General features: G+C 36.2%; 1 protein-coding gene across 12 annotated transcripts in view; it reads left to right on the top strand.

Moving 5' to 3' along the window:
• The window catches only part of Wdr37 (WD repeat domain 37), a 77256-nt gene that overhangs the window by 21871 nt on the left and 40600 nt on the right, over positions 1–14785 (top strand). For all 12 annotated transcript variants that reach the window (XM_010615745.3, XM_010615749.3, XM_019206261.2 and 9 more), the window contains 5 exons: positions 3778–3874; positions 5100–5195; positions 5491–5555; positions 9077–9212; positions 12402–12473. In XM_010615745.3, the coding sequence (XP_010614047.1) occupies positions 3778–3874; positions 5100–5195; positions 5491–5555; positions 9077–9212; positions 12402–12473 (466 nt within the window). The remainder of the gene's footprint in view (positions 1–3777; positions 3875–5099; positions 5196–5490; positions 5556–9076; positions 9213–12401; positions 12474–14785) is intronic.

The raw sequence follows: 14785 nt of genomic DNA, 5'->3' as shown, positions 1-14785 counted from the left end.
TTTTTTTTTTTTTTTTTTTTTTGTTGTTGTATTGAAAATCAAACCCATGGACTCATGTATCCTAGGCAAGTGTTCTACCACTGAGCTGCTTACTTCCCTAGACCCCTGGTTCTACTTCCTTTAAAATATGATTGCATTTTAATTTAATGTTGGCTCCTAAAGTACCATAAACTGGGTGGCTTAAACAACAGAAACCTATTTTCTCCCAATTCTAGAGGGTCATATCTGAGATGAAGTTTTGGAAAGGGTTGGTTTTTCTTGAGGCTTCTCTCTCCTGGTTTGTTGATAACTGCCTTTTCCATGTCCTTACATGGTCTTTCCTCTCTGAATGTCCTAATCTCTTCTTCTAAAAGGACATCAGTCATAATGGATTAGGGCACACCTTTATAACTGCATTTTACTTTATCTCTCTAAATACCCTAACTTTTAATATAGTTATATTTTTGGTACTTGGAATGGGGGCTTCAGCCATCAGAGAGAGGAAGCCAAAGAAACATGGTTGAATTTCTGTTTTGATGGAAACGCTCTGTGTGCTGATATGGGAGCAACAAGCTATAGGTGACTGGTAAGCACTTAAAATGTGATTTTTGTAACTTAGGATCTGAAATTTTAATTTTTAAAGAATTGAAATGATACTGAAATTTAAACAGTCAAGTGTCAGGAGGCTACTGTATTGTACAGTATAGGTAAACATCCTAAGAGTTTAAAAAAATTTCAGTTGTACTTTTAGCAGTGAAAATTCTGTTTTACTGATATGGTGTACAGATGTCACCTATAGAAGGTAAATATAAATATGTTCTTCTTTTAGCTTTCTTGACTGCCTGTCCTCCATTGTGATGTAGTACAAGGAGGTAATTGCAACTCACGGTGACACTTTCATGGTAGTTCAGAATTCTCCAAGCTGAACAACGTAGTAGTCTACACTGTACTTCCAGTCCCCTTCTTTGCTTCTCCTGCGTTCCCCAAATGACACTTCCTTGTTGAATGCGTACAGTGATTTGAAGTGGGACCAATCAGCATGTCCTGTGGATGGCCAGTGTAAAGTGTTCTGCCTTCCTTCTGCTGCACGAGAGAAGAGAGTGATAGGTGTTTGGTGCAAGTATTTGGCATGGTGTGTATAGGTGGAGTGATGCAGGAATACAGAATTGTTGATTGCCAATAGATTTGAATTATAGGAGTAATCACTGTCCAGATGAAGTATATGGAAATTCTCTTTGAGCTGTTGGAGAATACTGTTTAAAAAAAAAAGATTAGTGATGATTAGTCTGTATGAGATATTATGTTAGGGTTCACTTTCTGTGTCTTAGATTTATAAATCTGTAATTCTGCCAAAGACTATGGAATCAGTCAGTCTTGTGATTGTGACATGAAGTGTTGACTGTGGCTTGAAGAATTCCTTCTTGCATCATATATGTACTACTCTTTTAGGTGTATGTCATTGTTGGTGTAAGGAGATGCAAATTCGTTGAAAAACTTTACTGAATCACAGTTTTTTTTTTTTTTTTTTTTAAGACGCGGTCTCACTGGGTAGTTCAGAGTGGCCCTGAACTTATAGACTGGCCTCATACCCAGGGCAATCCTCCTGTCTCAGCCTTCTGAGTACTGGGATTACAGGCATGTGCCACCACACCTGGTTTAAATCAAAGTATCTTTTTTGTTTTGAATTTTTCAAGCAGTATCAAAAGTTTAGCCCTTCTGATTTCAAATTCTGTGAGATTGGATGGCCTAAAAAAAAAAGGTTGAAAAGTAACTTTTTAAAGGTATTCTGTTGTGTGGCTCAACTTGTCCTCTGGAGCTCTTTCTCTATTTCACTATTTTAAGTCTCCTGATTATTTTATAAGGTGAAATTAAGTGGTTTGTTATGTATAATGCTGCTCAGCTTTTTTAAATACTAATTTTATGTTAAGATACATTTAATATTCAAATAAATATAACATTTTAGTTGCTGATAATAAAGATCTGAAAATATTGTGGATATAGATGATTAGAAAGTGGTATATGTAAGGAGGTCTGGCATCACTGGGAGTGAGAAAGGCTTCTTTAAGGGGGTGACACTTGTGAGGAGGTGCTACTCCATGGGGAGGGAGTGGAATATGCAAAGGCAACAAGGCCGTCTGGAGAGTTAAATATTGTGTGCTTCTCAGTTCAGGACAAGTTCATATTTTATAGTTGTAGGAATTTCCTCTTTGATCATTTAAATTTTCATTATTATTTGACTTTCTGTTTTTTAATGTTCTTCATCCACATTTTGGAGGCATGCTGAAATTACCAGTTTACCATATTCAATTTTTTAAACTAGAGGTTTCACATGTATATGTTTTTAAGTAGTTTACAAAGTTCATGTGAGAAATCTATTATTGCAAAACTCAAATTACTAAACTGTTATCATTTTCCTAAAATTGCCTTGTTTACATGCCTGTTTTTTCTCTACCCTTTCATTTTTTTCTGCCTTAACTTTGCCACTGTTAAAAAAGTTTACCTGAGAAGGAATTTAATAAACCCTGTTTCTTTTTTTTAACTTTCAACTCATCAAATAACAAGTTTTTGTGCTGTATATAAACTTGAAAAGTCACTTTGAAAATTACACTGATAACAGATAATATTAAAACATTTTAGAAATATTTCTTGAAGTTTTTTTGGGAAAATTACTCTTGAGTGCTGAGGGGTGGAGGACACTTACAAAATACTATGTAGGCCATGCCCTCTAGGAGATTAGAGTAGAATATAGGCCATTATCAAGCACTATTTATTAGTAGTATCTAGAAAAAGTAAATGTTTTTGAATTTATTTGGTGCCTACCGTGCCACTCCTCTGACCCTATTTAAAAATAGAGCTGAGATGTTGCTTTGTCCCATTGCTTCCCTGACTTTAGGCAGAGACTAGAGATACGAGAGAAGATGTACACAGGAAGATGTGCAAAGTGTAGCCCAACTGGGAATTTAAAAGTTAATATTTTCATTTAGCTAGTCTACATTTTGCTCTTATAGGTGAGATTTTTTTCCCCCCTCTTCATGGTAGTCTTTTAGATATTAAAGTAGAGTTAATTACAGGGAGTGCCCAGTTTTTCGCTTGAGGCACAGTGGATGTATTAAGGATAAGGGACATCTTCTATTAGTCTATAGCATATTACAGTATATTTACAAGAGCATATGATGGAGCAGAAAGGCTATTTATACTCTAATTTCACTTATGGGAATTTCCTTCCTTCTCTGCAAATTGGGACATTTTGAAAAGGTAGGAATATGTATTCTCTTGTAAAAGGAAATGTTGTTTTGAAGAACTTGTTCCTAAAATTTTGTATTACCTTAGGTAGCATTTGTATAACTCATAGTTTTCTCTGTAGAAATGTGAAACTTTTTCTTTCTTTTTTTTTTTAGTACTGGGGATCAAACTCGGGTCCTTGCACTTGGGCAGCAGGCAGTGGCACCACTGAGCTAAATCCCTGGCCCTTGAAACTTTTCCTTTGTGTGTGTTGGGGATTGTACTCATAGCCCTGTGCATGCTAAGCACATGATATAACACTGAGCTACGCCTCTAAGTTCTTTAAGCATTTCATATACAAGAAACAAAGTATATAGTACATAAAATAAGAATTTAGAGTGAAAAATAATCTACTTTGGTACCGGAGATCGAACTCGGGTCCTTCCGTTTGAGAGGCAGGTGGCAGCGCCACTGAGCTAAATCCTCGGTGGTAATATACTTTGAAAAAAATATGTTGAGACTTGGTATTAGAGTTTCTCATTTATTCCTTAAACTTAAAGTATTTTTCTTCTACAGGATTCTAAACTGCCTTCCTCAGTTCGCAGTACACTTCTGGAACTGTTTGGTCAAATAGAAAGAGAATTTGAAAACCTTTATATTGAAAACTTAGAATGTGAGTACTCCTATAAATATACTTTTTAAACTTTTCACCTATCCATAGAAATCTTGAGAGTAAAATTTGTCAGTAGACATTCATCACTACCTTAGTTTTCTGTTCAGTTGTAACAAACTTAGTGGCTTAAATTAACACAGATTATTATCTTACAGTTCTATAGGCCTGACTTATTCTCACCAGACTGAAGTCAAGTTATTAGCAGAACTGTTTCCTTTTGGAGGCCGGGGTGGACATTTCCTGCTTGTTTGTACTGTGATAAAATTCATTTCCTTGTTTTGAGAGCAGGCCCACTTGCTGTACTCCTTGGCAGTGGTCCCTCTCTGCCTTGGTGGTGGATACTCTTGATGTCTCTGACCTATTCTTCTGTTGCCCCTCCACCCATAAGGGTACATATGATGATCCCCTAGATAATCCAGGGTAATCTTCCCACTTGCAGAGTATCTTGTGAGGTTACATTTATATGCTGTGGGCATCTTTGAGGGGGCTGTTATTCACCCATTTAACCTACCTATCCAAATAGTGATTGTATAGAAAAAAATGCATTTTATTTTTCCTACCCTTGGTATACCACATGTTGAGAAAACTTTCTTAAAATATATCTATTATCTGATTTATTGAAGGAAAATAAAAAAAATTGAATTAGGTTGGCTTTAGTTTTATTTTAGTAGTTGTGCCTATATATGCTTAAAAACTCAAACAGTATAAAAAGAGACAGTATTTACCATTTACCCTTGATCCCATTATATTCTTCAAAGAAAAACATTTTCTGCATTTTTTCCCTTTAGTTCTTCTGGTGATTCCTGTAAACAAAAATAATCTACTTTCAGTTTTAGACTTACTTTAGGCTCTATACGTTAATGTTTAATGTTAAATGAAATGTTAGGAAACACATTTTTTACTTCTTTCTTGCTCTATTACTTAACAGTTTTTATTTTTATAGGGTTTATAAGATTTACATTTTACAAATTATAGTCATCTTTCCTGCTTTAGATTGATTCCAAAAGTTGTATACAAACAGCGTTTATATTAGTAAGCTATCTTTTTCTAAAAAAAAAACCTCATAACAAGTGTGTTTATAAAGAGAATGTAATTGTGTTATTTAAACTTTGCTTTGTCTTGACAACATTCACATATGACATTTATATGTCTGCAGGTTTTGTAAGTGCTAAATGTACTTAAACAACATATTTTACGTTTTTGAAAAAATTTCTTATATTCTCAGTGCGCAGAGAAATTGATACTCTTAATGAACGCTTAGCAGCTGAAGGACAAGCGATTGATGGGGCAGAACTGAGTAAGGGTCAACTCAAAACGAAAGGTAAGGTGAATGCTTATTAAAGGGTTGTCCTACAGATTATTTCTCAAAGAAAGTTGGAATTTGATGAAGGATACTGACTTGTTTGTTTTTTGCCGAGAGCAAAACTTAACATAATGTAGATGTGGGTCTAGGGGAATAAAGAGCCAAGGAGCTTGGTCCTTGCTTCCCCTCTGCTGTTGTCTCCATGTCACTGTGGGCAAACACTTCTGGGTTTCTCTTTCTGTATAAGACAAAGATCCACGTTTTGATGCTGTAGTTCTTCAGTTGTTTGATTGTCAATTCTCTGTCTCTACAGCTAGTCACAGTACCAGTCAGCTTTCTCAGAAACTAAAGACCACTTACAAGGCTTCCACCAGCAAGGTATGCAGGGCGCTGGCTCTTGAACCAGTCATGTGGTGTTTAAGGTGTGCAGATGTGTACTTTAACTTGCATATTTTCCAGTTAGAGATGTGCAATAGTAAAAGGTAAATGTCTGATTTCTGGGGAAATTCAATTTTTAGAGAGAATATCATATAAGTGGCCACAATATGCAGACGTGTAAACATTAAATTGCTCTAATAATAAGATCAATATAATATGTATGAGTAAACATATTGTTTTTAGAGTAAAAATATGGTTTTTGAGTTGGAAAAGGCTGATAAGTATGAGGAAATAAAAATTATTTTTGGGCTAAATTACATTTTAGTTCATTATCTTTTTAAAAATTTTCTAAATATGATGTGGAAGTAAAGGACTGTCTCAGGGAAATAGAGACATTCGTGGAATTGTGTTTTTTTTCTTCAAGTATCTTGTGCTGATCCTTTTAAAGTGGCAAGGATTTAATTGTTTGGGAAGTTATTATCTATGAGGAAGCAGTATTTTGAAGTAATTTTCTGTGAATCTTTCTACCTTGGAGTATTTCAAGTATGTACAAGATGAATTACCAAAGCTTAGTGGAAAAAAAAAAATATGTATTCCTTTGGCTAAACCCGAGAGAAAGAATTACAGTTTACAGTGAGTCTACTATGAAGGCAGTTATTAACTTTATTTTTCTAATTTGTTCTCTTGAGCTTAAAGTTATTTTGCATCACAGCTACAGCAAGAGAAACTACTACAGGGCAAATTTAGTGTTTTTGCTATTTCTCCTTATTTGAAAGTCTTTAAGTAAATGCTATTTAAAAGAAAATATGAGTATTGCTGACATTTTCTACTGTTTCTTTTGATAACATCAGTAATGTAAGTTGCTTGTTTATCTAATTTATTTTTGGTTATATCTTGCTCACAATTAGTTTAGAAATTTTTAATGTTAACTTCAAACTTTTTTTCAGAATGAAATATGAAATTTAAGTTCTTCCTCATTTAATTTCGTATTTTTTTGAAATATACATATTGCTTATTCTGATGTTTATAGTTACACACACACACACACACACACACACACACACACAAAGCTGGAGGATGCCTTTGTGCGCGCACACAATGTTTGGTCTTAGAATTCCAGAACTCTAAATATTTCTGAAGTAGAGGAATAAAGATATAGAGTTATCCTTTACCACGATCCTTGCTGCATAAAGTTAAAGATATGTACAACAATACTTTGCCTTTAAAAGATATATTTGCTTTAAAAAAATATAGTAGCAAAGACTCAGTCATTTTAGGACTACCAACTCGTTTGAATTTATTAGAAATTTAGAAACATTTTGTGCACTGTATGTATTCATCTTAAACAAGTATTGAACAGATGATACATTTGAAAATTGAGGACATAATTTGGTAACAGATTATATTCTGATTTGTACTACAGCATGGATTCTGTATTAAAACTAAGCATGAATGCAACAAGAAAAATGCTACAGTATAGATTCATTACTTTCCCTCCTTCTGACTCAGAGTGAAAGGCAAGTAGCATGTTTGGTGAGATAGTGGGATCACAGAAGTATATTGACTAAGCATATATTTTCCCCCTTCCTAGTTGCCGAATGACATTTTTCTGATGTTTTGTTGGGAGGGAGGTAAGGCAGCCTAACCTGCAAACAACCTTAGAGGAGGTTGTGAAAATGTTTGCAGATATTTTTATAAAATATTTTTTCATTGTGAAAAAAGCCATTTCTGATTTTTAAAAAAAGCTTTAGATTGTATCTCAGTTGAAATGATTCAGGGTGACAGGTGTAAGCATCATTTAGTTACTTCATCCTGCTGCTTTTCTGTCCGAGTGTGTTCCTTCTAAATGACATTGTCAAGTCTCTTTGTAATTGTGACCAAGTCAGTGTTTTTAGGAAAAAAGTTAGTTAATAAATGATGCTCAAAGTGTAATGAACATTTTAAAGAACATATGTGAATATATGTTAACAATAATCATAAACAGCGTATTATCATCTTCCAAAATAACACCCGAACCATAGCTGAATGCTCTTTCAGTAACCTTTCTTCTTTTACCTTGTGAATAGGGTTGGTGAAAAGTATGGCTCTGGTAGTTTGTTATAATAGTAATGTTCATATTAGAAATGGTGAGCCACTTGGAAAATGAAATTTAGTATAACTTATTATAGGGGAAGTTTTAAGTAGTTTTTATTTTCACTCTTTTCTAAACTGTTTAATATTGTTTGACATCAGAGTGGCAATATTTGTAAGCAAAAGTACTTTCTCATTTTGTGAAGCAATAATTTTGCTGGGTTGAATAGGCTGAATAATTTTCATAAAGAAAAAAGATAATGATGAGTTTGAGGCTGAATAATTTCTTTTATGTTTTCTGTTAAATTGAAACCACATCAAATAGAATCTGTTTATATTACTGGTAAAAATATTGGTTTCCATCACCATTTGTTTTAGTCTTTCACTGTATGAGGGACATAATTTGAATGGTCATACCCAAATTAATGTAACTGGATTGTGCTTTAATGCATTTATATAAGAATGAATTTAGATATCCCCCCAGGGCTTTGCTAATTCATTGTTTAAAATAAGTTGTATGATCCCTCTAATTTTTGTTTTTAACTTGGTTTTATGGTTTCCTTCTTTCAAATCATTTACATTATTGTGATTTACTAAAAGCTGACTTTTAAAAAACATTCCAGAACAATCAAAAACTAAACTCTGAAGAAATCTTTGGGCTTAATTAGTTTCTTACTCATTCACTTTGTATTATTCCTTGTAAGAGAAAATGAGAATTGTCTGTTGTGTGTCATTTATATGAGACAGTACCTATGTTTATACTGCATTGTCTGTATTGTTTTTATGTCTGTCTCCCATTGGACTATGAGCTTTTGAAAGGCAAGGAGCCCATGTGTCATTTAGCTTTGTCTCCTCCATCTAATACAGTGGCTGGCTTCGAGCATGTGCTCAATAAACAATCTTGAACAAACCTGCTCATTCGTTATAAGTGTCATCTTTTGATTCCTCCCCCAGCCTGGCCCTTTTTTTCCTGCTAATATGTTATTAGTGTAAATTATAAAAAAAGGGAAAAAAGTGAAAGTTCTTCATTCAGTGCAGTTCAATAATTAGTGTTAATGCTTTGGGATATCCTGATTTTTATGTCTGGTGGGATGGCTAGCTTTTTTTTTTTTTGCCTTTCTTAAAGAATTTGGAAATTTTTCCTGATGATTTGAATTTGTGGAAGAATGACTTGAAATGCCTGCCTTTGCCCTTCTTCTGTAGCAAGACGTTACTTGTCAAACTGTGGAGTGGAGGAAGTCTTCTGCAGCCTCTGGAAGGACTTGTTTCTCTATGACATCAAGCTGAATGAGCCTAGTGTTACCACACAGTGTGATTCAGTTTTGTTTATGGTGGTGTTGTGTTCCTTTAGTGTTTACAATATTTTATTGAGTGACTTTTCTTTTTTACCTTTTTTAGAACAATTCATTTTAGTAAATATTTAAATGTACCCCTTCCCGTGTTGATTGTAGATTGTGTCTAGCTTTAAGACCACCACATCGCGGGCCGTCTGCCAGCTTGTGAAGGAGTACATTGGCCACAGAGATGGCATCTGGGACGTTAGTGTTGCAAGGACACAGCCTGTGTTGCTTGGGACTGCATCTGCTGGTGAGTTGGACACTGGTCTGGGTGTCTTATTGAAGTGTGACTTTGCTGATAACTTACCAAATCGTCTGACTAGGGGTCAGTAGGACAAGTGGTTCCTGGAAGCAGCAGTGTGATGGAGGAGTCAGTAAGATTATAGCATTTGCCTTGATGTGGGAGCACTCAGTTTTACCCAGGCCTAGGGTCTGCTGGGTGAGAATGTCACAGGCGCAGTGGATTCCTGTGTTTCTGAGGAAGGAAATACTTCAGTTTAATTTAATTGTGGGAGATGATCATGTGTGACTAGGTGGCAGCAGTGAGGGAGAGAGACTGATTAGTGCATCAGTAGAAAGTAGGTACACTGAGGCAAGGCCAATAAAACCAGATTCAGGAAGGCAAAGGAAAGGAGAAGGACTAAAATGCAGTACCTGGAAGGTTTAGAAAGGGAAGCTTGACTGCTTCTGAATTGGGCATTCCTTGCACCCTGGGTCTGGCATACATGTCAGCTTAGGAAAGGGTCAGTCTTTTCTGAGAAATGGAATTAGCATTGCAGTAGCGGCCTGGCCAGTGGAGTAGGCTCCCAGTCCCTCTACATTTTCTCTGGGTAGAAGAGCAGAGGAAGGGAGATACTTTAAATCAGGGCAGAAAAACTGACAGCCAGACACAGTGGATATGAGTGAATCCTTGGAAATTTGAACATAATTGTGCCACTCTAGTTAAGTGACCTGAATCTGAGAGCTGAGGAAACTGCAGCCCAGGAATGTGCAAGCGAGCGGTGTTTAGGAGCAGTGGGACCATTGGGGAAAGAAGCAGCCAGATCAACCCAGAAATAATTACTTGCCCATTTCATCCTCATATATCCCGGAGTGCTGTGATTACAGGATATTCTGTGTGTTGTTCGTGCCTGCCAGCAGATACCCACAAGGGAGCAGTCAGCAGCCCCTGTTCAGGACTGTTAAAAGCAGGGAGCCCTGGGGCTGCATCAAGTTTGTTAGAGAGTAAAACTTTGGGGAGAATGACTGAAAAAAAGACTATGGATGGAGAGACAGTGTGGCCTGGGTAATAAGGCGTCTGGGGATGCACTAGGTAGAAGGCTTGTGGAGGGAAAACATAGGTGTATGCAGCCAAGGAGTCAGGAGTGAGAAGACAATGGCAGACGCTGATGGAGAGTTGGGTTCTGGGCCAATCACACCACACCCTTCCCTCCTCAAATTAATTGAGGTGATTGGTTCTTGGGACAGAGTCAAAAGCATGGTTAGCCATGGTCAGAGCTTGGAGCCAGGAAGTGGGCCCAGAGAGCCGTCAGGATCCACAAGCCTCTTTGCTCAGAGGGACGTAGTTAAACAAACCACAACAGAACGGGAGGAGCAACCTGGAGATCTGCAGTTGAACTCAGACTGCAGACTCTGGTTTTGTGCTTTTGTGGCTGAGAGTTTTTGTTTCTTTATTTTTTAACTTAAGTTTTTCTCTTCTTTATATTTTTACCCCCCCTTTTACCTTTCTCTTCCATTCTTTCCTACCTCCTTATCTTCTCTCCCTTTGTTTCTTCCTATTAAGCAGTGCATTAAGTGATGCCTTTTATGGCCATGTCAGAGTCAACAAAATTATGCATAGAGAATCTAAACATAAACTACCAACAAATTAACAGGGTACAGCAGTCTCACAGTTTCTTTCAGTCTATTTACATGTCTCTCCCTCTGTGTCCGTCTAGCTCCCACAAATATTTTCCAAACTCCCTCAACATTATTTCCAACTGAACCTGATCTCCTGTTTTTCACCTCTTTATAGTTCTCTTTTTTTTTCTTTTCCCCTCCCTCCATATCCCAGTCTAGTAGCAGAATAATATAGTGTGTAAGAGGCATTAGTAAAAGGATGAAATTGTCAGACAAGTTTTTGTTTATGTGGTTGGATCTGTTGATGTTATTATAACCAGTAGGGATTCTCTCCTTGCAAAACAGTGACTGGGTTTAATCCTATTAAGCTGAGTAGGGAGTTGAGGTAGCTAAATATCAAAATGCAGACAAAGCAAGAACACATCATTGGAAAGCAGACACTAAAGACAACATACTATTAACAAAGTCTTTCCGCTCTAACTGATCCTCAACTCTCAGCAGAACCCAAAACATACACACAAAACCCATAAGAAAACAAGGTAACAAAATGTCTTAAAAAACTCCCAGTACCCCCAGAACAAATCCAAGGAGCATTTTTGAGAATGAAATTAAAAATCAAAATGGCTGAATTATATGAAATGATAAGAGAAGAAATAAACTTGATGAGCCCAAAGAAATAATTAAGAAGATCATGGACATAATAAGCAAAAATGGCCAGTGAATTTAAAAGACACACAAATATGTGAAAAGCTTGTGGAGCTAATCAAAATAATTCAAAACATGAATGACCAATTTTTTAAAGTACTAGTGTTTATGAAAAGCCATCAAATAGAAATTCAGGAGATAAATTCTATTGAAAGTATGGACAGCAGAAGTGACTAGCATGAGGGTAGAGTATGGGACCTAGAAGATAGGTTAATGGGCATGACTGTGCACTCAGAGATACCTCAAAAACAATTAGAGAATAGGGGAAGTGGATACTGCTGCTGCTAGGTGATACCAAGAAGACTAACCTAAGATTAATTGGAGTTAGAAAAAAAGTCCAAGCCCTCGGGAGGCTGAGGCAGGAGGATTGCTGTGAGTTCAAGACCAGCCTGGGCTACATAGTGAGTTCCAGGTCAGTCTCAACTACATAGTGAGACCCTGTCTCAAAAAAACAAAAAAAAAAAGTCAAGACATATTAAAAAATATGTTGCAGAAAACTTTCCAAGTATGGGGAAGGAATTTAGTGTACAGAAAAGTAAAGCATACAGTTCCCCAAAGTGCCATGATCAGAAAAGAAGTCCTCCATGGCACACCCTAGTCAAAGTTGCAGAAGTTTAACACGAGGACAGAATCTTAAAAGCTGTTACAGAAAACCAACAAATCACTTAACAAAGGTAAACCCACTACATGGCCTCAGACAAGTTACAACCTCTCCAATCTTTGTGGAAATGTTTTTCTTAGAGCAGTTAAACTTTAGATTAGTAGAATCAAGTTATAAATATTTGCAGTAGCATAACTTCTCATTTTTAAATATCTGTCGTATTCCCTATTTTATTAAAAGGACTATAAATTTGTTGATGGCTAAATTAATGATTTTTCTGTTTTGGTCTTGCAGATCACACAGCTCTGCTGTGGAGCATAGAGACAGGAAAGTGCCTTGTCAAATACTCGGGCCACGTGGGTTCAGGTAAGCATTTACTTCGATGAGTGCTGTAGTCAGAAGTGTTCACTATATTGATAATTTAAAAATTTTCCGTGACTGAAATCAACTATATCAATAGAAAATTATATATTTGATAGAAAGTTTTGTTGTAAGTGGACAGTGTGGTTTTTTGGAGACTAGGATGAACACTGCCTTCAGCTTGTATGAATTTAAAAAAGGAAAAAAGCTTAGTGTTTTAACAGTGCACAAATAATGTTAGCTATGTTTTATTTAATATTGTATATAAACCAATTGTAGGAAATTTTATAAGTGTAACTATGTATTACTCATTACAAAATATGTATCTGTTTTAGAAGTTTATTTTTATGGTAATGGCAGTTTGGTTATGTTCAGGATAAATAAAGGATAATCGGTATTATTGTGCTTCTTTTGTCTGTAATCTGTGCTCTCCGTAGTAGCTCTTTTCCGCCTCTTCACTTATACCTGTGTATGTGCCAGTGTCTTGACCAGATTTCATGCCTCACTTTTGTTCTATGAGACCTTTCTACCTGGAATACTCTTATGCCCAGGCTGTATCTGTCAGAGGTTGCCTGCCCTCTGCCAATTGCTGCTGCACCCTTAACCTTTGCAGACCGACTCAGTGTTAGCATTGCCTTGAGGTTCTTTGGAGTTACACATTTGGGTGATTCCTTCATCTCAGCACCTTTCTGTTCATCTTAGTGGTCAAGGCTAGAGCTCTGGGTAAGCTGCAGACTCTTCACTCTTCCCTTTCTTAGGATCCTGTCTTTCAGGTATTCTTGTTATATTCTGTCTTATTCTTGCCATGGGCTTTTCTTGTTAGAGTATGAATAAGTTCATACATTTCTCATACTACTTATTTAATACTACTTATTTATATATCTTCACTGTTGACTTAACATATCTTCTTTTCCCCCTTATATCCCACACACTTGAGCCTTGGGACTGTTATCTTGCCTACAGTTTTCTAACATAATGCCTGAAGTAAATAAACAAATAAATAAAAAATAAGTGCTCAAAAATATAGCATAACTTTGTTAAAAGTATAAGTATTCTGTGTCTGCATCATCTAAGATTTCTTAAATTTATTTTTAGCATATGTTGCTTTAATTTATCACTTTAAAGGTGTCCACAATCATTAGCTTTTCTTAGTTACTTATACTTTAATGTTTATAGTAAAAGAGCATCTTCTATATTTTTCTTTTTAGTTTCTTAGAAAAATAAAATTCTAATGGTGTAGCCAGCACATTGATGTTAAAATAAATTACTGAAGTTTGGTAAAATTTATGCTGTGTTTTATGTAAGGGACATGTGTGTTTTTCACAAGATGTGGAAATGGGAGTTGAGCCTCCCCAGAGTGACTTCAGTTTAGCTCTGTGTCAAACTGGCTGACAGTGATTTTAATTCATTCTAAGAGCTGGGGTTTACTTGAGGAAAATCCCAGGTGGGTATGCGGGCTCAGGATCAGTGCAGTATCTGAGCAGACTTGTTGAGATGAACTCCAGCCTCAGTGTGCTGGTTTATGTGCTTGTGTTTGCTGTTCTATTGGTCACCCATTGAGATATCTCATTTATATTCAAAGAACGAAAAGGTGAGGTGTTGGGACTCTATTCTGGTGTACCTCCTTTATTAGGAAAACGAGTGTTTCCAACCCAGTATGTTGGTACACTCCTGTAATCCCAGCGCTTGGAAGGCTGAGGCAGAAGGATTGCCAGTGCCTAGGCTACATAGTGAGTTCAAGGCCAGCCTGAACTACAGAAGGAGACCGTGTCTTAAAAAACAAACAAAACAAACAAACAGAAGTTTCATCTGAACTTCATTATACCTTTACCTTTTTGTCTCAATGGAGCATCTGGATAAAGGAGAATGGGAGGATATCACAACTGGGTTTAAACTAATCTCAATTTGTTTGCCCAGGCTGTAGAAATTCGCTCATGGGGTCTCCTCTTATTGTGGGATAGGTTGGGGTTCTGTAAGGTGGGAAGGCCAGCAGGGTGAGGTTAAAGGTCACGCAGTAAGTGGGGTCTGTACACTATAACACTATAATTTGCCCTTGCTAGTTGTCACAGTTATTGTTTTCTTTTTTCATCTTCATTGTTTTTAGCTCTAAATAACTTCCCTATTAAAAGAAATAGACTATTATTGTTCTTCTATGAGTCCTATAAGAGTAATTTCATAATTCATACTTTTTTATTGTAGCTCTATTCTAACTTATTTGTTCAGAGTTGAATTGAATCAGAGGATCTAATATTGAATTTTCATAGTTCCTTTAATTTTTTATCTTACTTTGCATTATGTGCTGTAGCTAATATTTATAA

This window comes from Fukomys damarensis, unplaced genomic scaffold, assembly GCF_012274545.1.
Source record: "Fukomys damarensis isolate Sample0158 unplaced genomic scaffold, DMR_v1.0_HiC HiC_scaffold_10, whole genome shotgun sequence".
Taxonomy (NCBI): domain Eukaryota; kingdom Metazoa; phylum Chordata; class Mammalia; order Rodentia; family Bathyergidae; genus Fukomys; species Fukomys damarensis.
The sequence above is the reverse complement of the archived record's forward strand: the minus strand, read 5'-3'. Positions and strand labels throughout refer to the sequence as shown.